The sequence below is a fragment of the Myotis nattereri genome (assembly GCF_964212035.1).
Source record: "Myotis nattereri genome assembly, chromosome: 21".
Taxonomy (NCBI): domain Eukaryota; kingdom Metazoa; phylum Chordata; class Mammalia; order Chiroptera; family Vespertilionidae; genus Myotis; species Myotis nattereri.
The window spans coordinates 15861785-15886665 of NC_138097.1; the positions used below are offsets into that span (position 1 = coordinate 15861785).

At 58.9% G+C, this 24881-nt stretch overlaps 1 protein-coding gene across 4 annotated transcripts in view; it reads right to left on the reverse strand.

The window, feature by feature from the left end:
• The window catches only part of NTRK3 (neurotrophic receptor tyrosine kinase 3), a 212523-nt gene that overhangs the window by 167266 nt on the left and 20376 nt on the right, over window positions 1-24881 (reverse strand). For all 4 annotated transcript variants that reach the window (XM_081114823.1, XM_081114822.1, XM_081114821.1 and 1 more), the window contains exons 3-4: window positions 11880-11954; window positions 11215-11286 (exon numbers count right to left, since the gene is read on the reverse strand). In XM_081114823.1, the coding sequence (XP_080970949.1) occupies window positions 11215-11286; window positions 11880-11954 (147 nt within the window). The remainder of the gene's footprint in view (window positions 1-11214; window positions 11287-11879; window positions 11955-24881) is intronic.

The following is a 24881-nucleotide window of genomic DNA, read 5'->3' on the forward strand; positions in this document are numbered from 1 at the left end:
ATGCGCAGACGCTGAAAGAACAGAGCCCAGCTCCTGTCACATGCTGGTGCCAGTGATGAACCAGCAGGGGCTGGACTAGGATTCTAACCCAGACCCATCTCCCAGAGAACAGGGCTCCCCACCCCCCATCCCAGATGCCCCAGGGCACCAGCACCACAGCAAACAAGGACACCAGGCTCCCAGACACCTCCGTCCTCCCTGGCCACTTGCTAGCTCTGCAATGCTTGGCTGAGCCTCACCCTTCTCTCCTCGAAAATGGGCACATTTATCTGATGGTGAGAACTGACTAAAATAACACACGGGCGCCCCACACCGTGCCTGCCACACGCAAGTGCCCAGTGGAAACGGGCTACGAACACTGGCCACATTCGCAAAGAAGAAAGCTGATAAGGCCACACCTCCAAAGCGTCAGGAACCAAGCAGGGGTGGGCCAGGGCGGGGCCCAGGCTCCGTTCCTCAATCCTTGGGAGCAACGGGCACGTGGCGGGAACCAACTAGAAACCTCACACCAGACACCCACCGCGCTCGCAGACGCTCTAAACGGTTTCCAATTAATTAACTGATTACGGGCTAGAACAGAAGGGGATTCGAAAGAGCGCTGTTGACCTTTAAGAATAATTAATATCATCATGATACCAACCTCATCCAAGGAAAATAATGAGGAACATTTGAATATTACAGTCAAAAGCCTGGATGGGGAGGCAGATGGGCCTTCTCTAAGCGGCGCCCAGCTCCCTGCTCCTGTTCCGGCTTCCTGTGCACCCGCCACCCCCACCAGCCTCTTCCGGAGACGGCGGGCGGACCAGGGAGGTCTGGACCTGCCACCCTGCACACACGGGCAGCTGCCGCCCTGGCCCAGTCCTGTGGCCACTGTTTGTCCAGCAGAGAAAGAAGGGCAGGGTGCACGGTGCCCGATGCTGCAGGGGCACCAGCTCCCCTTCTCAGTACACGTGGGTGTCTGCGAGCCCCTCTCCCTGCCCAATGCGCGGCCAAGACCAGACCCCCTGGGAAGGACCCCGCTCCACGTCTGGGCAGACGCCGGGCCTCCCGGCTCCCTTCCCCATCACACCTGGAGGGCTTCTCTGATGTGGTATCTGATGGCACACAGTCCACACAGCCGGTGAAGTCGAGGGCCCATCTGCTTGGTCACAGTTCTATTCCCAGCCTCCAGCCACGGGGTGCTGAGTTGATGTGGAATGAGCTCTCGCAGAGACAGCCTTCCTGGACCCTATGGCTCCTCCCGGAATTCCTGGCAGACTCCTCCTCCTCCGTGACTCCCCCTCAGAGCCCTCCTGACCGCCCCCTCCACGCTGCTGGCTTCCCCTCACATATCCCGGAGTTGTCCACCCCTTTACTTCAGAACTTGTCACACAGTCAAATAAGCCGTCTGTGGACAGCCTGGCTTCCTCTGTGACCGCGGGCACCCTAACAGTCCAACCACAGCCTTTCTCTCTTTGTGTCCCTGGTGCAAGCAAAATGCCTGGGATATAGGAGGCGCTCAGTAAATAGTTGTTGAATGAACCCGAGAATAAACGGAAGTAATTTGATTAAAGGAGGCAGAACCCACAAAAACTTCACTCGTCTCTAGACAGCTGCAAGGATACAAGACTGACTCATTCATTCAGCAGGACTGGCCCGGCCGGCGTGGCTCAGTGGTTGAGCTCTGACCTATGAACCAAGTTCCGGTCAGGGCACATGCCCGGGTTGGGGGCTGGATCCCCACTAGGGGATGTGCAGAAGGCAGCCGATCGGTGACTCTCTCTCATCATTGATGTCTCTATCTCTCTTTCCTTCTCCCTTCCTCTCTCTCTAAAATCAATAAAAACATGTTTTTAAAAAATAAATAAATGCAATCATTGTTTTAAAAAACAACAAGTACTGGTGACAGGTGGCCTGGCCTGGCTCACCGCATCCTGGCGGCCCAAACAGCCCAGCTCACACCGGTTACCCTGGCATCCCAACTGTCAGTTCCCTTCCACTCTCCAGAGTTTGCACAATTTCACTGAATGCCATGCACACTTCGGGGTGTTGGTTTACAGCACAGAACAAAGGAGATACGCACTCTCTAAACAAAAGAAGGCTCAGTAGCATCCCAGCTTGACTATATGGTAAGGCAACCTCCACCCCTTCACCACTCAACACATACTAATGGGGTGCCCCGTCCATGCCAGGTGGTGCCAGGCATGGGGTACATAAGTCACACTCCTTCATGGAAGTCCGTGCATTCCCTCTGTTTCTGGGAGAACCTGGGGACGAGACCCGTCTGAAACGTTTGCCTGGGGCTCAGAATGTGCTTCCCCGTGGTCTTGAACCCGTGCTAGCCCCAAGGGGTGGTGGGATGCAGTCGGCATGGCCACGCCCCGTAACCACGCCCCCTGCAGCCACGCCCCTATATGCATAATGTCCGCCTGCCCAGGCATGTGCCTGGCTCTAGAATACTCATTTCTAACCCTTAGGAAGGGCAGGTCAGAAGGTGTTAGCAAGAAGGTCCAGCTACAGACACAAGGTGCCCTGAAAACCTCCCCCCAGGACCCCACAGCTCTGAGAGACCCGCCCCATGCCGGGACCCGCCTTACCCCGATTCCAGCTGTCTGCACACAGACCTCTCCGTCATAGCTGCCTCTCAACTGCTGCGAGTTCATACCCTACCGCTATCCCACTCCCAAAGCCCCCACCAGGCCTCCCTGCCACCGCTCTCGCCTCCCGGAGCGCTGGCCTCCCTTCTCGCCCGCCTCGCCTGCCAGCAAGAGCGTGTCCTTCTGCGCTGCAGCCATGACGGGGCCCGCTGCCCGGCCACCCGCCCCCACCTCTGTCTCGCGCCAGTGTCAGCTGCAAACATCTCTTTTCTCCTTTTAATTGCACTTCTCTGCTTCCCTCTCTGCTACTGGCCTCATGACTCAGGGCTTTCACTTAGTCGCCAAACAATGCCATCACCCCCGCTTTCTGTAATTCATGCCGCGCGGCCTTTTGGCCGCTGTTGTCCAATTCCACACGATGTTTGGGGAAAGCGGTGTTTGCTCCTGTTTCCCGGGGCCTCCCTCCCGCAGGGACCTGGCAGCGAGCACGGGCTGATGCAGGGACGAGGTGAGACAAGCATCGTATCCCGTGTTGAATATGTGGGACCCAGAGCCGACCCCCACCCCACTTGGTTCCACGTAGATTCTTCTGCGGCTGAGGATGGAGGTAAACTGGGGGTGAGAGGCCATGTGTCTATAGAGACAGCACCCTTTTATAAATATATTTTTAATGATTTCAGAAAGGGAGAGGGAGAGAGCGAGAGAGACATTCGTGATGAGAGAGAATCATGGGTCGGCTGCCTCCTGCACGCCCCACACTAGGGTTTGAGCCCACAATCCCTACCATGTGCCCTGACCAGGAATCGAACCGTGATCTCCTGGTTCATAGGTGGATGCTCAACCACTGAGCCACGCCGGCCGGACGAGACAAAACCCTTGGAATGGAGACTCTGGGAAATGAGAGGGAAGAGCACGTGGGTGCTCGGGCCTGGCAAGGCTGGCACTCGCAGGCGGCCGTGCCCACGAGGGTCTGTGGCCGGGTCTCTGCCCACAGTCCTAGTCACAGAGAGGAGGCACGGTTTGCACCCTGACCGCAAGCACTGCTCCATGACAGCGTGCAGGTAAGCGTCACCCAGTGGTATGAATTCACACGCCTCGCATGGAGCATGGTGCCATCCTCGACCAGGTTTCTTCTACCAGCATGACCGTGGCTGACCTCAACTTAATTTAAAACCTGGAGCTTTGAATACAAGTGCAAACAATTAATTAACTTGCTAATCATCTTCGCCTGCTATGGGGACTTTTTTCAGAATCATTAATGACAATCGTGTGAAGAAAATTGGGATACAGAAGTAATTTTCTGGGAAATATCACTTACGAGTGCCTGTTAGGAACTAATCACTATATGCTTTAAAGGTATTAGGCCCCTGAATTTCCCCAACAACCTTTTATGGCTCATGTTCTTGTTATGATTTGTTCTCAGTTTAAAGATAAAGACTCTGAGGCTTAGAGGTCAGGCAACTAGTTCAAGGTCATGAAGCTGGTAATGGTAAAATAGGGCCTGAATCACTGTGTCTGATTCCAGAATCCACACGCTTAGCTCACTAGTATGGGTGCACACACATGCACACGCACATGCAACACACACAGGCCAGGTGTCCGGAAATCCGGCTGGGACTCTGTTTTGCACACGCGGAGGGAAGCTTTCCGGGAAGGAAGGCGGCACAGTGGCGTGGAGAACAACCCACCAGGGCTGCGGTGCCCCTCCCAGTTTGTCCCCCTCTGACTGTTCCTGCGAGAAAGCACGTGACAAAGCCACTGGCTACGGGCAGAGGGACAGCAGGAGCAGAACGGGTAGAGCAATGGGCAGAGCGAGCCCTGGACGGCAGGCCCTGAGAGCTCTGCCTGGAGGAAAGAATGTCGCTCCAGCAGGTCCCTTCCCAGCCCCGAGGCCCTCACCGTCCCCATCCGGGGCGACCGAGGTCATAAACCACAGCCCTCACTCCCTGTGCACTGGGCCTGGGAGGACAGGGCCGGAGGAGCAGGCCTTTCTCACATCCTCTCCCTGGCTGTACCTGGCTCCCACGGGGCGGGCAGGCAGAAAGCAGGCTCCTGTCCGCCACTGTCCTCAGCTCGTCTAGCATGCCCCCTGCACTGAAGGACATAGGGCAGCCACCGGCAGTGCCAGTGATGCTGGAGAGAAGGTAAGGGGAGGCCAGAGCCTGGGCACCTCTCTCCAGGGAGCTGTTCACAGCCCACCTGCCCAGGGCGCTCCCCGAGCTCTGGCCATGGTGCTGAATCCCCAGGGCGCTGGTCGTTACTCATAAGAGGGAAAGGTCAGTGGACTCCCACAGCTGCACACCTCACGGTGACCACGCCATCCTATGTCCAAAGAGACACATGCACTCATCTCAGAGGTGCTCAGGGGGCCTAACAGGTGCCCGGCATGTCCTAGGCACATCAGTGAAAGAGACGTCAGGACCACAAGAATAAGGAACTCCCTCACCTGGCAGGCGTGGCAAGTACCTGAGGGTTGACCTATGAACCAGGAAGTCACGGTTCGATTCCCGGTCAGGGCAGAGGCCTGGGTTGCAGGCTCCATCTCCAGTAGGGGGCGTGCAGGAGGCAGCTGATGCATGATTCTGTCTCATCATTGATGTTTCTATCTCTCTCTCTCCTTCCTCAATAAAAATGTATTTTTTTTAAAAAAAGAAACTCCCTAAAATTCTGATGTGACCCCGCACTACAGAAGGGACCAGACCACATCTGCGTAAAGAGCCCGCCGTGTGCCGGGCCTTCACATGCTGTATCTCAGCCAAGACCCAAAGCAGCCTCAGAGGGAGGTGGTTTTCTCGCCACAGGAGAGACCCAGCTCAGAGGTGGGACGCCGTGAGTCTCACAGTTGCTCAGCCATCCCGCTGGGAAAGGGCCCGCCTGCCTGACTCCAGTAGTTCAACACTGTGCCTCTCTCTCAGTGCTCAACCAAGTCAGGGGAGCGGGCAGGGCAAGAACACCCTAGCACAGCCCCAGGGATGAAACCACGTGACAACTGCCACTGACGATCTCTGAAAAGTAAGTCCGGTCACAGCGAGCGTTCACCTGAGGTCTGAGCAGAGACTACACCAAGAGAGGGACAGGGGACCAGGAGGAAGAGCGGAGGGAGGGAGGGGAAGAGAGGGAAGAGAGAGCATTGCTGGGGATCCGGGCTGGGAATGCGATTATTAATATTCTAAACGGAGCCCGGCCGCTTAAGCTGTATTTAAGAACAAGCCCGACTGCAATAATTACAAGGCCTTAATTTGTTTTCTTTTCTGTGCGAGCACCACCCATGAGGGCCTGGGCATCGGCTGCTGATTGAAGATGGACAGCTGTCACTCAGAGCCCCACGGCCGCCTGGGGGTGGGGGTGAGCCGCCTGCCCCCTGGGGCACAGCTGGGTGCACCAATGTGGGAAAGACAAGAGGACCAGGTGTCCTCTCATGGTACCTGTCACACTGTAATCACCTCTGTCCTCCATCCCAGAACATGGTGACGGGTGGTCCCTCAGGACCAAGGCCAGCACCCCCAAGAGGCACAGGGGTTAAGTGGGGAATGAGAGAGACATAATCCATCAGGAAGGAACAAGGGGGAGACGGAGGCTGCCAGCCTGCTAAGGAACGGAGAGGGACGGACATTAATGATGATCCAAAATAGCCGGGGACTGATCTGGCTTTCTAGACTGTCCCTAACAAGAACAATGAGAAGAAGGTGTGGACAAATGGGAAGCAATGAAGCCTCAGGGCAGGGGGGGAGAACAGAAAACCGACTGAGCATAAACGAAGCTGGAGAATACAGGCACGTGTCTACCTCCACCTCCACGGCCAGGAGACGCAGCCGGGGCCACGCTGCTTACTCGGCATTAGAAAGAGTTTCTGGAAGGCAAGGCTGACAAGAGCATAACCAAACTGTAACGTTCAGGCCATGCCTGGCCGGTGTGGCTCACTAGGTGAGCGTCGACCCATGAACCCGGAGGTCAGGGTTCCATTCCCGGTCAGGACACAGGCCCGGATTGCAGGCTCCATCCCTAGTAGGGGGCGTGCAGGCGGCAGCCGATCCATGATTCTCCCTCATCATGGATGTTTCTGTCTCTCTCTCTCTCTCTCTTCCTCTCTGACATCAATAAAAAGTATTTTTTAAAAAAAAAAAATAACAAAACAGCAACAACAACTAACACACATCGGGCTCTTGTGGGCCAGGCATTCTTCTCAACGGCTCACAGCATCAGCTACTTAACCCGGCTGACGACCAGATTATCCCACTTTCCAAAGGAGAACATCAAGGCTCAGATATGCAGACACGTCAAGTAAGTCGCCCAGGATGCACAGGGAGGTGGCAGAGCCAGAATTTAAACTCGGGCAGCGTGTTCCAGAGCACACGCTCTTAACGCCCCAGCCCAGCCAGCACAGTGGCTGATGGGTGTCGTCAGAGGCCACAGCGCGGGCACCAACCGGGTCTGATGAGCAGGTGGAGCGATGCGAGCAGAAGGCTCCGGGAGACCAGGTGCCTCTGCTGCACATTCTCACGTGACATTTCAGCAGAGTGATGCTGCCACATGACCGTCCCATTTGCCGTGCTATCGCATCAGTGCTGTATGTCAATGCTGGGCATAGGATACTTGCCAATACATCCTTTCATTCAAACCGGACTGCGCCTTCCTGCCCTCCCCGGAAGTCTGAGGAGCTTGGCTAGACGTGGCCCAAAAAAAGGGGTGACATGGAAGGAATGTCCAACAGACAGCACCGCCCTGGCTGGGCGGCTCCGTTGGCTGGAGCATCGCGTACATCAAAGGTAACAGGTTCGAGTCCCGGTCAGGGTGTGTGTATACGGGAGGCAACTGATCCACTTCTATCTTTTACATCAATGTTTCTCTCTCTCTTTCTCTCCCTTTTTCTCTCTATAAATAATCAATGAAAACATATCCTTAAATGAGGATTTTAAAAAAAACAGTGCTGAGACCTGAGTTTGAGACCCGGCCCCGCTCTTACCCGTGAGATCTTGGTCAGAATAGCTCTCCACCCTGGACATCCATCCTGCCACCTACAGAACGGCCACCTTAGACTAGAGTCCCCGTACACTCAGCCAATCGCTCTGGACTGTGCGCCCTGAGCCGGGCGTCTTTCTGGGCGCTGGAGCTAGAGCGGTGACCATCACATGGGTCTGCTCTATGGGAGTTACCTCCTCCGGGGGGACAGAGTGCGAACAATGAAGTGACTGCGAGATGCTGGCAGCCAGTCCACAGGAATAAGGCCTGGGGGAGCGATGAAGCCACACCAGGTGATGGAGAGCGACAGGAGCGGAAGGAGAAGCGCCACGAAGACTGGGTGGGCAGAGGGTCTCGCTCAGAAGGTGGCATCAGAGTGAAGGATGAGAAAGCGCCAACCACCTGCAAGGGGCTGAGGGGCTGAGAGAGGGCCCCGGCCCAGCTGGGAGCCAGGGGCGGAGGCAGGAGGGGAACCAGGCACGTCAGCTGCCTCCTGTGGCCATGCGGAGGGCGTGGCTTCCATCATAAGGAAAGCAGGACAGTTAGAGGGCTGTACGCGGCAGAGAGGCACGACTGAACTTATGTATTTAAATATCGCTCTGGCAACTGTGCCAGGATGAATGGAAGGGACAAAAGTGGAGGGAAGAAAGCCCCCGGGGGGCCGTCACCATGGGGCCAGCAGAGAGGACACTGACGCAAACCAAGACGGCAGCAGGGCGGGCAAGGGGAGAGATGGGCGCAACTTCTCTCAGGGACCGGATGAATTACACAGTGTGGGGGAGGGGGCAGGTAAAGGGTTAACAAGAAACCCTAAGGGAACACAGGCTGCAGTGAGGACGTGACCTTGAATCGAGGCTTGTTTGGGCCACATTGAGCCTGACATTTTCGCTGTCAAGAGGGAAGTTTACTAGGAGTCTAAAGGGCGGGCGGGGTGGGGGCAGGGACGCGATATGCACTTGGGGGGCTGGCTCTGAGCCCCTTCCAGCTTCATCTATGAAATCAGAGGCCAATGGGCGGCCACGAGGTCATCACTGTCGTCAGCACTTCCTAATGGCCGTCCTGGTTGAGGGTACACAATCCCCTCAGACTCATGACCGTCAGCAGCTTCCCAGGGTCACGCAGCAGGACACGGAAGATGCAGGATTTGAACCCGGGCCTTTCCAGCTCAGAGCCCACGCTCCTGCCTGGGAGCTGCACAGAGTTCGATGGCTGTGTCCTCCACCGGGAGCAGATGAGGGCGCGAGGGGAAGCCGTGAGGCGACCAGTGCGCCGGGGGACAATCCCTCTCAGAGGCAAGGGGCAGAGGACGCAAACGCCTACTGACGTAGCCACTGTACACTGTCCTGGGGCCCAGGCTGGGGGTATTTCAAGGAGAAAAGAGGTGAGTGATTTACAACACGCAATCAATCAGTCTCGCTGTGTCTCCATCCCGGGAACCTGAGGGGAAACTGTCGCCTTCATGTCCCGAAAAGGCTGGCACTCCCGCCCCTTCCCTCCCTCCGCCCAGTGTCGCTGACTTAATGGTGCCGAAATCAGGACACCCTCCCCTCCTCACCCGTCACACGCCCACAGCTGAAGATCAAGGTCACGCCTGCCCAGGACAGAGAAACGGCTAACAAGGCACCCACAGCTTCTTCAGGGGAAACAAGAACCTGAACACGAGGGCGGTCTGGCACCACAACGCCGAGGGACGAGAGAATTATTCCGGCTGCTGGACTCTTACGTTACATATTCTTGGAAGTAAGTGGGCCAGAGGCTAATGCTCAGAAAGCTCCTATAATAGAGATATTCGGGCTGCAATGCGACTGGCTACAGCGTTTGACCTGAATAGGAAAGAAAGGAAACCCGCTGTCTCAACAGAGCTGTCTGAGGACGGCTGGCGCCAAATCCCCTGGGAAATCTCCTCTCTCTCTCTCTCTCTCTCTCGCTCTCGCTCTCGCTCTCGCTCTCTCTCTTGCTCTCTCTCCTCACAAGAAGACTTCTTACTGTGAAACTAGAGAGAGAGACAAAACATGCCTAGAGGCCAAGTCCTGGCTGTTCCACTAACAGCTATTCAACCTTGAGGGAAGCCAGTGATGACTTCCAAGCCCCGACATTCTCATCTCTGAAATGGGCATAGCAGAACCCGACCCTCAGTTCCCGCGAGGAGTGGGGCTGACTTTGCAAAAGCACCAGCACAGTCCTGGCACCCAGTGAAGTCCTACCCAATGTGAGCCTTCCCCTCCTGTCTTCTGATGCCAGCCTTTTTTAACACAATTTTCTAAATGTCTTAGTCACTTTTTGGAAAAATGCTTCCCCTTCTGGCCCAGGAGGAAGAGCAGAAAGACCCCTGGGAAGGCAATCAGAGGACTTGGTGGCAACCTACTTCTGCTCCTTACAAGCCAGGGCTCCAGGGCTGTACATGAGGCTGCACCACACTCCTCCACCCAGGATCCTACCGGCATTAAATGAGATCATGTAGGAGAAAGCACAGTGGGAACCATGACGTGCTCTACAGGTGAAAGGAAATACCCCCATTTGAGTGCAGTTCGTCGACATTACTTCAGGCAAACCCAGACTGGAGACCCAGCCGGTGTGTGAGCCAGGCCAGAGGGAACACACCCCGACAGGAAGGGCTGAGCCCGCTGCAGAGGTGGGGCTGGAGGACCCGGCGGACAACCCAAGGTCAACAGTGTTGGTAGACACGGTCCAGGAGAAAACAGGGCCCAGGGTCGGGCAGACTTCCCAGGCCCATCGGTACCGAGTCCCAGCAGACACCCTGACCCCAGAGCCTGGGGACCTCGCAAAGCCCACCAGCCTGTCACTCGCCACCCAGCAGAGGGCAGATCATCCCTAAAGAAACGGTGGGTCACTGTCTGGGACCTCAGGGTAAGTCAAAGGCGTCCGGTACAACCGACTTCAGAGGTACCCGTTACCCGGATGCAGCCCGGCTTCCTCTTCTGTGGCCCCTGGGAACGTGGCAGGCCCCAAAGCCCTCCCGATTCCCGAGAGCCCCCAAAGCCCTCCCGATTCCTGAGAGCGCAGGTGACACACTGTTAGAAGGCCTGAGGGCATGAGCAGCCAGCCACCGCCCCATCAGGGACAGAGCTCCCCCCTCCCACCCGTGATGAGGGCTCCTCTCCTGCGATGACCCTGGCACCCACATGGCATCTGCCCACCGCAGACTTGGGTGGCCCATGGGGTGGAGTGATTTTACTTTTAGTTGCCAGAGTTTAAACAGAGGTTTTACTAGACCTCCAGCTCTTCTTGGGAAAATAAAATAAAAATCAGCACATCTGTCAGCAAGAAGCCCCGCCTCCACACCCAGCAGGAAGTCCCGCCTCCAGGCGCAGCCATCAGCTGGGAGCTTAGTGGCTCCCTTAGAAGGGACACGTGGTCCCTACCTGCACCTGCACTGTCCCCACCGGGCGTGCTGCAGGCTCTGTCCCCACCGGGCACGCTGCAGGCACCAGCTCTGTGGCCTTTGTGTGGCTCAGTATGAAAAGGGAGACTTGTCAGAGGTCAGAAGCGCGTCCCCTGGCATGTTCTGCAGTGAACCTCAGATCCCCTATAAAATAAACACCCGGAACATCTGGCCCCAGGCCCCCTCTGGCCGTGGCCATGCCTCCAGCTGCAAAGCATGCACCTCAGGCGCGTCCCACCGCAGGGGCTCGAGGGGCCAGGACCCCGCTCTACTCACATGTAGCGCAGGTGGGGGTTCTTGGCAAAGGCTCTGGGCTGGATGCTCCGGAGTCCTGAGTTCTTGATGGTCCTGGAGGGGGAGAGAGGGTCAGCAGAGCTCAGGGGACAGAGGGACACCCGCTGCGGGCTGAGGGCGACAGGAGGCCAGGCCAAGCCTGGACCGGCAGCCGCCCCACTGAAGTGAATTCTCTTCTTCATCATCGGAACCACTGGGCTCCACGGGGCACCGATGATACCCAGTGGGGGGTGTCAAGTGAGGAATATCTGGTCTCACACCGCACGGGACCTGGGGGATGGCTTGGGATGTGGGTGGGCAGTGCTGGCAGCTGTCCTACACCGACAGCAGGTGCCTGAGAACGGGGCTCCCCCTTGGGGCCTCCTCCCCACCCCGAGTCCCCCCAGCCGCCAGCACTGAAGTCCCGAGGAGGAGGTCGGGGAACTTCATGCTCCAGGGGGCTCCTTAGTCCCGCAGAGGGTCCTGCCTTGACACCTGAGCCACAGGTGAGATGTCCTGCAGGCCCAGTGCAATGTGGGAGCGTGAGGGGCCGGCCTTTCAAGCCCCTGAGTTCTCTGAGTGGGCGGTGCCCTCACCCGGCCCAGGAGGCAGACGGGCAGCCCCCCTCCCCATGCCTCCCCACATCCCGGGGCCTGGCACACACTCACAGCTTCTGCAGGCCCGTGTAGAGCTCCATGTCCACGGCGTTGAGCGTGTGCAGGCCGCGCCAGTTCTCTATGTGTCTGGGGAGGAAAAGCGGGGTCAGGTCAGCTGAGGGGCCACGGACAGGCGCTGGCTCGAAGCCAGAGAGACCTGGGTGCAAATCCCAAGTGGGTCCCTCACGGGCGGGGCACCCCTGCCAGACAGTTTTCAGGGGTTTGGATAGTGACGATCCCAAGATGCCCCAGGAGTCCAGGCAGAGTCAATGCCCACACACCCTCCTTGGATGCGACGTTCCCATCAGTGGCCCCGAAGTGCGGGGAGGTGACAGCTCCCCGCAGGACACCCAGGCCCGAGAAGTGGCAGCCACCTTCCCCAGGCGTCGCCTCCCTGCCCACCACCCGTGGCCCTGCCATCTGCCGCCACGTGCAGCCAGAGCCAGGAAGGCTGCGGGCAGCGGCCGGGGCCGCGGGAAGCGTTTCGGGGCCGCGGTGACACGGTATGCGGGAGCCGCCGTGTAGCACATTCTCTCGGGGCCCCTGCTGAGCAGCCAGACACACGGGCATCTGCTGGGGCCGTGGACCAGGTGGCCAGCTCGGTGTCCAAGTCCAAGGCCAAAGGCTTCTCTTGGAAGCTTGCAGCCACCGGCCGCTGACTTGACCTGGTGCCAGCAGGGTGGGGACCCAGCTCCACGTCTGATGAAAAGGCAGGCCCGGAGGAGGAGGACCCGTGCCAGCCCCGTCCCCGTATCCGCCGGGCCATCGGCTCATGTAAACCACAAGCGGATCGCAACGTTCCCGCGGCTGCGCGTCCATCCATCCATCCATCCATCCATTCATGGGGCCCAGCTTCGGACGGGGAGCCAGGGGACCACTCGTGTGCACTGTCCCTCCAGAAGGAAGAGGAAAACTGTCCGAAAGGAGGCCACTCCCCCGGAGTCGCACGAACAGCACTCAGGTCTGGGGCAGATACGCCCACACCACACGGGACCCTTCACAGCCCTGGGGGATGGGCTAGGGCACAGGGAGGTACTAATGGCCACGTCCACAGAAAATACAACGTCCCCTCGTGCGAGAATAAACTGCGCCATGCTTCCGTGCCAAAGTTTCCTACCTCCGGTTTGTCCTGAGTCAACATGGAAATGAATTGGCAACCTCCACGCACAGAAAAATTAGATGGCGCAGACTGTGTGACCCATATTTTAATTAAAAACATGTCATGTGGATATGTTTCAGTTGTTCACAACGCCCAGGGCTGAGCCCTACGCGTAGAAACACCAGGGGCCTGAGGCTGCTGGGAAGGCCCAGGGAAGGGCCCAGCACCCTCACCTCACAGAATGTCCCCGGTCACCTGGGGACTCGGGAGGGACGGAAAAGCCCTTCCTCCGCGGCGGCAGGCCCAGCGTCCCTCCCCTCCACCTCGGCCCCTCCTCCCCCGTCAGGTCGCAGCGACCTCCATCGCGTCTCACTGCTGTGCATGAGCTGCCTCGTAACCAGACTTTCCAGACAACTAACCTTCAGTGCAAAGCCTGTGTGTGCTCAGCCTCCTGCTGGTGTTTCTTTCTCGGCCCTAAAGTGCATTATACACCTCCTTGACTTCTTAAGCTGGGCAGGCAGAAGGTAGCATATGTACATTTTCTTTTTTTATATATATTTTTATTGATTTCAGAGAGGAAGGGAGAGGGAGAGAGAGAATCATTGATCGGCTGCCTCCTGCACGCCCCCTCCTGGGGATCGAGCCCGAAAGCCGGGCATGTGCCCTGACCGGGAATCAAACCGTGACCTCCAGGTTCGTAGGTCGACACTCAGCCATGCTGGTTGGGCGTCATTTTCATGATGATCCTGGGTGACCATAACCAACCTAACTAGTTTGCTGAACTGTGACACAGTGTCCCCCGAATGTGTGCCCCACCCAAGACGGCCCCACCCTGAGCTGATTCCTGAAGCGAATGCTCCCTGCACCTGTGCTCAGTGGAGTTCTGGCTCTTTCTCTGCTATCAGGTTGTGGGCCATCACCCTCTTGAACACCTGCTGGAGGGCCCCTCCCCCTTGCAAGGTGCCTCAACCAGTCTGCTCTGCAGCCCCTGGGAGCAGAGGTGAGGAGTGGGCACCCAGGGGGCGGGCTGACCTGGACGAGACCCCAGCTCTGAACTGAGAAGCCGCTGGGCCAGTGGCTCCAGCCCCTCCTATCCTCTGTGTCCTCCTGGGAAACCCAGACGCTGGGAGGACCGGTGGAGGCGGTGCCCGCGCCCTCCCTCCAGGGTCGGTGCACAGCACCCGCGCAGTGAACAGCTGGTTCCGTTACTGTGGCTGGAATTCTGTGTTCCGTGAGAGTGAGGAGGAGCTGAACAGGGGTGTAAGGGGATATGAGGAGATTCTCACAAACGCATACACCCCCCTCCCCCCCCCAACACACACACACGTAGGTAGGTCTGCCCTCACTTCGCACCCCCTTTCTGATTGAGGTGCCAGAGAAGTGATGTCTTCTGGGAGGGAGCGTCCTCACCCCCACGCCCTGGTGGCACCGCTGACACGCTGCCCCCCGGGCCGGCCTTGGAGCTGCGCCCTGGCAGGAGGCAGTGGGAACTGGCGCTCCGCACATGGCTTTGTGCATGAGCTTCTGCCCGCCCAACACACAGCGCTGAGCTTCGGGGAGCAAGGCCGCAGACAGATGTCCCTTCTTTCCAGGCTGTTCGTTCCCATCAGAGCTGAGGTGCCCAGCCCCTCCTCCCCTGAATCCTGCTCTGGGATGGAGACCCGGACAGAAGGACGGAGTGGGTGCCTGGGGAAAGCAGCCTGGAATTCCACTTCCCAAATGACCAGTCACCCACGGAGAGCACACGCACGCACGTAGAACATGCCGTGCATCTGACTTGGAAGCCTTGTGGGGCGATGAGGACATTGATTTGTTATCCAGGCATATTATGTCTAGTGATCCAGACAGCAGCATTAGCTTTCAATTATCTGATATGTTTAGTTGTAAACAAACCGTCCCGAGCAACAGCCCCGCGGAGCGCGAGCACCAAGGCAGCGGGGACGCCACGTCGGACCGCACCAGCCCAGTCACCCGCGCTCCCTCGCTGAGATGCCCGGAGCCTCCCTGGGTGGACAGCCCCAGCATGCCCACGCGTGAGCCACAGCTCCACCAGCACCTGCACGCCAGGACCACGCGAGCCCGTCCTCATCCGGGACCCCCGGGGCCGCAGAAAGGAACATCAGGTCGTGCAGCGGAGAGATGGGAGCCGGCAGCATCTGCGCGGCGTCCTCATCAAGTCCAGCGCATGTGCCAGGAGCAGGGGAGGTGTGTGCAAGCCCAGTGCGCTGTGCGGCTGAGGCCCCATCTCCCCACAGGGACCAGGTCAGGGCACAGCCCTCAGATCCCCCCCAGACAGAAGGCCTAACTTCCAGGACGGCAATTCACCTGGGATTGGCCAGCGCACTGGGGAGTCAGGCTGTCCGGCTCGGCCCTTCTGCCAGCACCTTCCCCTGGTTTCTGGGCCCGGCCACACCGGCCTGTGTTCTACCCTTGAAACAGACCAGGCTTGCCCTGGCCAGTTGTTCAGTGGTTAGAGCAATGGCCTGCAGACTGAAGGGTCCGGGTTCGATTCTGGTCAAGGGCACGTACGTACCTCAGTTGTAAGCTTGATCCCGGCCCTGGTCAGGGCATGTGCAGGAGGCAACCAATCGATGTGTCTCTCTCACATCTGTTTCTCTGTCTCTCCTCCTCCCTTCCACTCTCTCTAAAAATCTATGGAAAAATACCCTCAGGGGAGGATTAACGAAGATGTATATATACTTGCTCCCAACCTGAATGTCCACGAAACACCTTCCCAGCTCTTGTCATCCCTCCCATCTCACTCAAAGGTCACCTTCTCAGAGAAGCCTGCACGACCCCATGGGAGCCCCCACTCCAGCTGCGCTCTGGCACAAGCCCTGTTTCTGTCCTTCACAGCCCTGACTAACCATCTGTAATTGCCTGATTGGATTATTCGATTCCGTGTTTGTCGTCAGTGTCTGCACTGGAACGATGATGCATGGCGACCGGGGCCGTATCTGTCTTGTCCACCTCTCACTCATCTCCGATACGAGCAGCTGCCCTGGGTTAAGTACGCGCCACACTCTCTACCCCTGCATGGTCTTCCCCCGGTCCACCTGAGCACCCCAGAGCCCTGGCCAGGCCCCAATGACACCTTGAACTTGGTATCAGAGAAGGGATGTGGCCCTGGGCACACCATTCAACATCCAATCAGGGAGTCACTGCAGAGCCCAGCAACGGGTGTGTGGGGGGGGGGGGGAGGACCCCAGAGGCCTTGCAAGGCCCATGGGCCAGAGCTCCAGTGTCAGGAGTAGGGAGGTGGCTGAGCATCAACCCATGAACCAGGAGGTCAGGGTTCGATTCCCAGTCAGGGCCCATGCCCGGGTTGTGAACTCCATCCCCAGTGGAGGGTGGGCAGGAGGCAGCCGATCAATGATTCTCTGTCATCACTGATGTTTCTCTCTCTCTCTCTCCCTCCCTTCCTCTCTCTGACATGCAACTTTAAAAAAAGGCCACGCTTGTGTGGTTGAAGTGATGAGGCCCAAACCACGTGGATCGTACAGCCTCCAGCCCTACTAGGTGTCGCAGCCTTTGAAGCAGGAGAGAGAGAGCTTTGATGAGGAGCAGAAGCAGCCTGAGGCAGGCGAGACCCGTTCTCCCCAGCGGCCTCGGAGGAGACCGTCCGGGCACGAGGAGTCTGGTCCAGGCCGAGCAGCTGGCCTGAAAGGGAGCCGACACTGCAAGCTCCGTGCCTAAGCTCAGCTGGCCCCCAGGGCCCCAGAGCGCTGGCCTTCGGTGGCCCATTTCCTGAGGAAAATATGAAATGGCCAGGCCACCCTTTACTGAATTATAAAGCACTTATCACTTCTTTAATCACTACCCGCCTGGAGCACGTAATTCACTCAACATGGAAGTTCCAGGGGCGAGCTGGTAAGTGAGCATTAAGCTCAAGTGCGTTGCGTAAAGCCTTACGGAGGCAATATTTTCCCCTATTAAACGGGTAGATTTCCTCACTGCGACTCTGCCTCTAGTTAATGCCGGAAAGTCGCTCCAAGGCCACTGTCACTGTCGGAGGGTCATTCCAGGTCACGGGGGGTGGGGGGGGGGGCAGCCCTTGACTTTGCAGGACTAATTATCCTTGGAACCTGAGGGTGTCAGAGCGATTCGTCAAGGTGACTATCAGAGAGACAAGATCGCATCGGTGGCGCCCGGCGCTCCCTGCACAGCGAGCGGGACATGACGAAGCCACAGAGAAGAGCAAGGCCTCAGGATGGAGGAGGAAGGCGGGCGGGCAGGGCTGGGAGGCTGCAGGGAGCAAGGCGGGGTCCCTCAGAGACGTCAGCGCTGGGCTCACGGAGGCATTGAGGGGGGCTCATTCTCTACAGCAGAACCTCGGAGACCCAGAGCGAGTCAGTGCTTCCGACAGCCATCGGCGCTCGCGGCCTCCTCTGCACGCTGTTTGGGGGAGTTAAGGCTAAAGGTGCCCTTTATGCCAAGCGACTCATTCATGGTCACTGTCAAGGTGTGGCCAGCCGGGCCCCAACCTGTCCCTAGAAGTCCTCCAGGGCCACCTCTGCCCCTGGTGCGGCCCCCTCCTCAGCATGCGCTGTGCACACGCTCCTCCTGAGCGGAGGGTCCCGCCCAGTGAGCGTCCCTGTCTCAGCGTGGCTACCAACCGCCCGGCCCTCCTGTCCCACGGGCCTGGTCTCAGCACGAAGGTGAGAGACGGAACCTCCAAGGCCCAAAGCCAAGACGTAAAGGCAGAGGATAGCCCTCCTGGTCCTGCCGGAAGCAGCATGCAGGTGGCGAGCAGGAAAGCGCTCAGGCAGGGGCTGGGTGAGACCCTGCGGGCCTTCCGGGCTGGCGCTACGGGACCCCTACTCTGTCCTGTGTCTGGTCACAGGGGATGTGCGGGGCCAGGGCCTGGGCTCCTGAATGGCGGGTCGGCTGCCTGCTGCGGACATGAGAAAGGTGTGTGCGCAGAGAACAGGCCAATCTGAATGCATGTTATCTGTCACTGGCGGGTGCCCTTCGGAAGGCCCCCCGGGAGCAGCCAGGACGAGGTACCAGCGTCCAATCAGGAAAATGGAGCCCACACACTATACGTGACCGAGGAAACTGCTGGGCAAACCAGAGCTCTGTTGGAATTGCTGAAAAACCAAGCGGAACCACACTGCAACCCAGAGATTAGCAACAGCAGGAAGCCAGGGGCCAGAGGGATGGAAGGCGGAGGTGGTGGAGGCCTGAAGCTCAGGGTCACAGCCCGTGGCGGAGGGAGCTGGCAGCGGGCACTACCCAGCGGGAGCGGGAGCTGCGCGGACAGACAGCCGTCGCTGTAAGGACTTGCCAACACCCAGGATCAGACCCAGACCCAGAAATCCCTCTAAGTTCATCGCAATCAAGTCCATGAGACAGCGCGGGCCGGCCCTCACAGCAGCCAGTGTCGTTATTTGTTTGCAAATGGAGCGTGAAGTTCATCCTGAGACTGTGGCCGATGACTTGCCTTTGACCGAAGAGTGGGCACCTGGGCCAGGCGCCGTCTCCAATGAAAGGCAGCTTTGCAAGAGGCGCAGGGAGCAGTGGGCGAGGAGGGGGACACCCTCCCGAGGCCGGGGCAGCCAGAGCTTTCGCAGACCCCAACACCTCATTTTTATTCCAGTGCGTTTGTACATCCCACTCACTGTTGTTATTTCAATGCAATGTTTTCTCTTATTGAGATAAAATCCACATCGCTTTCAAATTAACCTTGAAAGTGTACCATTCAGTGGCATTTAGCACGGCTTCTATCTACCTCCAAAACATTCTCCTCGCCCCAAAAAGAAACCACCGAGCAGTCACCCCCTCAGCCGATCTTTCTTTCTCTGTGCATTTACCCAATCTGGACATTTCATGTAAACAGAGTCACACGTATGTGCTGTGTCTGCCTTACTTCACCCGGCATAATGTGCTTGAGGGTCACCCATGTTGTAGCATGTGTCAGAAAGTCGTTCTTCGTGTGGCTGAGTACTATCCCATTGTAGATATACCGCATGCTGTTTAACCATCCGACAGCTGCTGAACATCTGGGTCGCTTCCACCACTGGCCACTTTAAACGGCGCTGCTATGAACACTCACTGTTTGAATACCTATTTTCAATTTGAGGGGTCTATACCCCAGACTTCCACCCATGTTTAAAGGATTTGGGAGAACATACATGTAAGTACGTAAATGAGCAGGCTCTTCTTAAAATGGAGCAAAGGAGTATCTGTTCCCAGGAATCCTAGAGGAACTAATCCCCACATCAGGCTCTGAACTGAGCCGTGGGTGTCCTGGCAGCTGAGGTGAAAAGGGAAACAGATGATGTCGTTTGTGGAGATAAACATTAAATCCAGAAAGGCATCCGTAACACGGATCCTGGTATAAAAGAGTGCACGTCGCGCTGTGGAAAACATATTCTGTTTCTGCAAGAGACCGCAACGTTCTCCAAATGAGTGGCTTTGTGTTTTTCTTTCTAATCAGCTATATAACATGGATCGTGAACCATTTACTGTAATTCAGTCATGTCAACTGTGTAAGATAAAGCTAACAGTATACGGCCCCCGCACACGGCTTCTCAGTGCTCGACTGAGTGCGTGACACAAACGTGCGGGAGCGCAAAGGAGGAACGGGCGGGACAGCGTGGCCCCGACACTCCAACAGCTCGCTCCCTCCGTCTCTGGTTTCCCTCCCGCAGGCGGGTGACGCCATACTTTACGCTGCTGGTGACGCTGCTGGTGACGGGAGAGCCTTCGGCTTACGCAAGGCATTGGGGGGGGAAGCGTGTACAGCTGCGGGCTGACAGCGGCCTCTGTGTCAGCGCAGCCTCCCACCCAACAACGTTACAACTGGGACCAGCCTGGCTGCTCGCTGCCCTGGCCGCCCCGTCTCCCTCATTCAGTTCTTCACTCTGCGTGCACGTCATTTACTCAGCCCCCCCCCCCCCCCGACCACACACACACACACACACACACACACACACACACTCAGTGGTAAATGCTGCCTCCCACGATGCTGAGGCCGGGAGGGAGCCGCTGGGTGAGAACTCCCGAGGGTCAAAGGCAGCTCTCAGCAGAGACAGGCTGAGGCCGGGATGGAAGGTGGGGAAGGAGAGGCCTGGGGAATTCCAGAGAGAAGCCAGGACACTGAGGCGCTAAGGCCCAATGCACGCGGGGGCGGCTGCCGGAACCTGCTGTCGGTTGGTTGCCTCGGGGGAAGGGATGCCCTGGGTGAGGCGTCCACAGAACACGGCCCGAGGGGAAGTAAACGGGCCTTCGCTGCACGGGCGCTGCTGGAGACAGACCGGCCTTGAACCCTGGCTCGGCCTCTTCCCAGCTGGGGACCGGCGCGCCTTGCTGGGTGCTGCTGAGCCTGGATGCCCGCTGCGGGACCGGCCACATGCCTGCTGACAGCCCTGCTCCGAGCATCAGCGCGGGTCTTGCTAAGCAGCTGACGTGTAGCGGCAGTCAGTAGTGGCCACGCAAGGAGGAGCCTGAGATCCACCACTGAGCTGTCAGCCAAGCCCCACGTGCCTCCTCGCAGGCTCACAGCTGCGGGACCTGGGTCCCTGGGAGGTGCCCCCAGGCCATGTGTGACTGCGCCTGTGTGCCCTGCACCTGCACCAGGCCTCAATGGCTTCCCACCAGCATCGGCCCTGTGTCTGCTCCCGGCACAGGGGACTCGATTTCACATCGACCCTGTGGGCTGAGGGGCGCTAGGGTGCCCAGGGCCTCCTCATTCTCACCTAAACCCAGCGGTGCCCCATCCAGGCCTTTCTATGTCCCAGCGGCAAGGACGAGGAGTACCGAAGGGGGCATGAGACCCGCACATGGTCTCTCACAACACAGCCTGGAGGGCAGGCCCTAGCAACGGCCCTAGCAACAATGACAGGAGACGACCTCTTAGACACAAGCCAGGTGGGTGGAAATATGTAAACAACATCGACCATGTGCTGAGGAGGGGTGGAGGAGAGCCAGCAGTGCCCACGGGGGCCGGACACCATGTGCCTGGGCACAGACCGACACCCATTAGCCAAGTCCAACTTCTCAACATCCAAGCAAAGTAACCAACGGGAAGGGGACAGGGCCCTGGAAATCGGTTTAACCGGCAGCAAACGCAGCTCAGTCCCCTCCAGCCAGCTGTGCGGCTGCTGGGATACAGCTGTGCTGCCTGCTCCCTGACACAGGAGGCGGGGCCGGGAGGAGAAGCCAGGATTGCAGAGGCCACAGGAAAGCCACCAATAAAAGCCAGCTTGTCCCACCAAGAGGGACAACTGGGACCTCAGAGACCCGTGGGCCAGCCCTCAGTGGCACCTGCTGGAAAAAAAAAAAGCCACCCGGCCCAGCCAGTGTGGCTCAATGGTTGAATGTCAACCTATGAACCAGGAGGTCACGGTTCGATTATCGGTCGATGCCCAGGGTGGCAGGCTTGACCCCCAGTGTGGGGCGTGCAGGAGGCAGCCGATCAATGACTCCCTCTCATCATTGATGTTTCTGTCTCTCTCCCTCTCCCTTCCTCTCTGAATCAATAAAAATATGTCTTTATAAAAACTGCCAGCGATGAGCAGCGCAGGTGGCAGTTCAAGTCCAGGCCCTGCTGCTTCGTAGCTGCGTGACGCTGGGCAGGCACCTGGCTTTTCTGTGCCTCGGATCTGAGAAGCGGGGAGAGCAGCCCCCTGTGTCACTGAGGATGAGATGTGATCAGAGATGGGAAGTGGCCCAACCCCGCAGGGCGATTGGGAAATGCTGGCTGCAGGGCGGCCCTCTCCAGGCGGGCCCGGAGCCCACCCATCCCCTGGACCACCCGTTCCCTGGACCACCCATTCCTACTCGCGGCCACACATGCAGCTGCCGACGCCCTCCCAGCTGGAGCAGGAACAAGCCAGAGGGAGTCGGGCCCTGGACTCCCTGCTCCCACCGGACAGTCCGAGACGACGCATGCGTAGGAAATGACCGTGCAGAGGACCCCAGAGGCCCACCTGTCAGGGATGGGAACCCTAGAGGCACAGTGGGAGCTCCTGGGGGACCTGCAGGAACCTGGTTCCTGGGCCCGACCCGGACCCCAGGGCCGCACTCGCGGGACGGGCGCTTCTCACAGGCGCTCCTGGGGCACAGCCAGGGCCGGGGATCGCGTCCAACCTTTTCATTTTACAAATGAGGCAACTGTTGCTGATGGACTTAATGCTGATTAATTTCAGTGACTCTTTCCCCAGTTGTAAGTAACACGGGCTCCTTGTGGGAAGTTTGGAAAAAATGAAAAGATCTCAAGAAAATTAAAGCCACTCATCATCGGCTCACAGAGATAGCCACCCTGGGCGCTGGGGGCGTGTCCTCCCGGCTTCATTCCGGGCAGAGCGCGCGCGACGGTGCACAAGCCGAGTCCTTGCTTCCCTTCCTTATATTTTATCTTAAGTGTCTTGTGTTGTCATTACAAATTCATAAGAGAAAATCAATAAAGATGAAAAACCTGAGAGGTTTAAACACAGTAAATACACAAGGTAAAGAGCCGATGACCTCCCGGGGCAAGGCCGGGGCCCCGGCGGCCGATCCTGGAGCCGCTCACTCCTTCACCCAGGAGCTCGCCAGGCCCCCACGTGCACATCTGAACGGGAGTCCCGGGCAGGAGGAAGCGGCTCTGAGGCAGCCCCAGGAGGGTGAAAGGGAGGCGGGGGGGGGGGGGGGGGGGGGCGTCTGGTTCCATGGCTAAGACGGCAACCCAGGGAGCCAGATTACAAACAAACGTAAACTAATGCCGCAGCTGTCAGGACCGATTAGGCTGCACAATAGAAAAATTACAGGGCCGTTCGGGCCCAACAATGTAAGATTAATTTATCAATACGGCGACGTGACACTGGAGAGATAACACTGAGTCAGGGCTGCGCACAGGCCTTCTCTGCAACGGGCAGGCTGCCTCGGAGCAGGAGCCGGAGAGCAGGCCCGAGGCGGTCGGGGCGGAGGGCCGTGGGCGAGGCGGCTGGGACTGGGTCTGACGCGCACTGTCCCACAGGCACAGGCACGACTCCTAGGGCCCAACGAACAGGGACAGCCCCCGCCCTCAGCCACCGTGTGGCCGGCACACAGTAGGTGCTCACACCTCACAGGCCCCTGAGGCAGGTGCCGAGTGATGCCTGTTCTGCAGCGGGCAGGTGGCAGCCCCAGGGCGCAAACCCACGCGGCTCCACAGCCCACGAGGCTGCCGGTCAGGAGCCGCATCCTGTGCAGGCGGTTTACGGCGCACACGCACACGCACGCGCACACGCCGCTTTGCACAGAACTCACTGTCACGCTGCCATCAAATGTCCCGTGCCGCCCGCTTCCCGGGGGACCGAGGCAGGGACTGAGCGCGCCGACTGCCCTCGATCAGGCTGCGGGCGGTGAGCTGGGCCACGTCAACCGCGTCACTGAGAACCGCACGCGGCACCTGGACGCACTGACTGCTTCCTGGAGGGAACGGCTGAGTCGGTCCTAATCCACAGCCCAAGTGCCCACTTCCAGGAACCAGGAGCCAGGAGCCGTGCACCTGGAGCTTCCCCGCCACTCGGAAAGCCAAGGCCATAGGCACCACGAGGCCCAGGGACACGGAGGACTCGCTGACGTCCCACAGCTGGGCAGCCGCCGAGAGAGCGAAAGGATCGCCGTGGGGCCAATGGAAGCCTTGGGGACGCCGGGCTGCCTCGCACCCCGCACCCCGCGCCCTTCAGCTCCCACAGGCAGTGGGCGAGGAGGGAGGACGGGAGGCGGAGGCTGGCAGGAGGTGGCGGGCAGGGCTGCGGGCAGGAGGCAGCTGGGCCTCGTGGAAGGCAGATGGCAGCAGTTGCGGCTGGAGCCCTCCCAGCGCACGGGCCCAGAGCAGGCAGTGACCTTCCCAGAAGCAGCAGCGTGGACTGTCCTTGGCCAGCTGGCCAGGGCGCGGTGGCACACGAAGGCCACCCAGGAGGACTCAGCGCCCTGTGTTGCCCAGGGTGAGAGGCAGGGTGTGGGGGGCAGCTAGTCCCAGCTGGGCCCTCCCGTGTCACCACTCCCTGCCACCCGGAGCCCTGCCCGGCCCCGTGCTCGAGGCAGAGGGCTGCACCGGGGACAGAGGGCACAGGCGTGGGCAGCAAGGCGGGCTCCAGGCACCGTGGAAGGAGGCAGTCACCACTGCTCCGTACCTGGACAAGCACCCCCATCCCGGGTCCCCGTTCCCTCTCCAGTGAAACAGGCAGAGTAGCCGCTTGGGCCCTGGGAGCAGTGCGTGGACCGTGCCCGGCAAGAGCTGCTGGCACCGAGTCAGCGCTGGTATGAAGTATCGCTGCCACGATGAATGGGGGGGTGGCAGGGGAGGAGACAGGAAGTTAGGGCGGGGGGTGAAGGATGGAGACAGGCAGTGCCCCTCGGGCAGAGGACCCAGGGGACAAGCAACGACGTGGCAGCGGAGGTGAACCTGGGCACAGGATGGGGCACCGTCTACTCCAGGGAGCAGGGGGTTCATAGGACATGGGCAGCACCCACAGAGCCAGGAGGGCCCAGACTGCACCCTCCCAGAAGCGAAGCCCATGGAACTCATCGACACGAACGGGGAAGCTCCTGCAGCGGCCCATCAACGTCACAGCCGACCACGACCAGCGGAAGGGCCCCAGTGAGGACCAGCTCCCTACTGCACGGCCTTCCTGTCACCTGGCCAGGTTGGCCCTCCTCCCGCCCCAGGGCCCAGGCGGCTGCACGGGAGCTGGGACAATGCCAAGATGACACCGCTGATGACCTTGAGGGGTCACTGCCTCCCTGGGAGGCCCCTGAGGACTGATCCTGGCACCAGGGAGGCAGCAGGGGCGTGTGGGAGCCCCCACACCCCAGCCCCGGCGGGGTCTGCAGGAGGCGCTGGGAATGAAAGTAGCCCTGGGGGGCAGAGCTGCAGCCTTTTGCTTCCAAAAGCTGACTATTTTAATATCGTTTGCTTTTTCCCCCTATAATTATCTCTACTT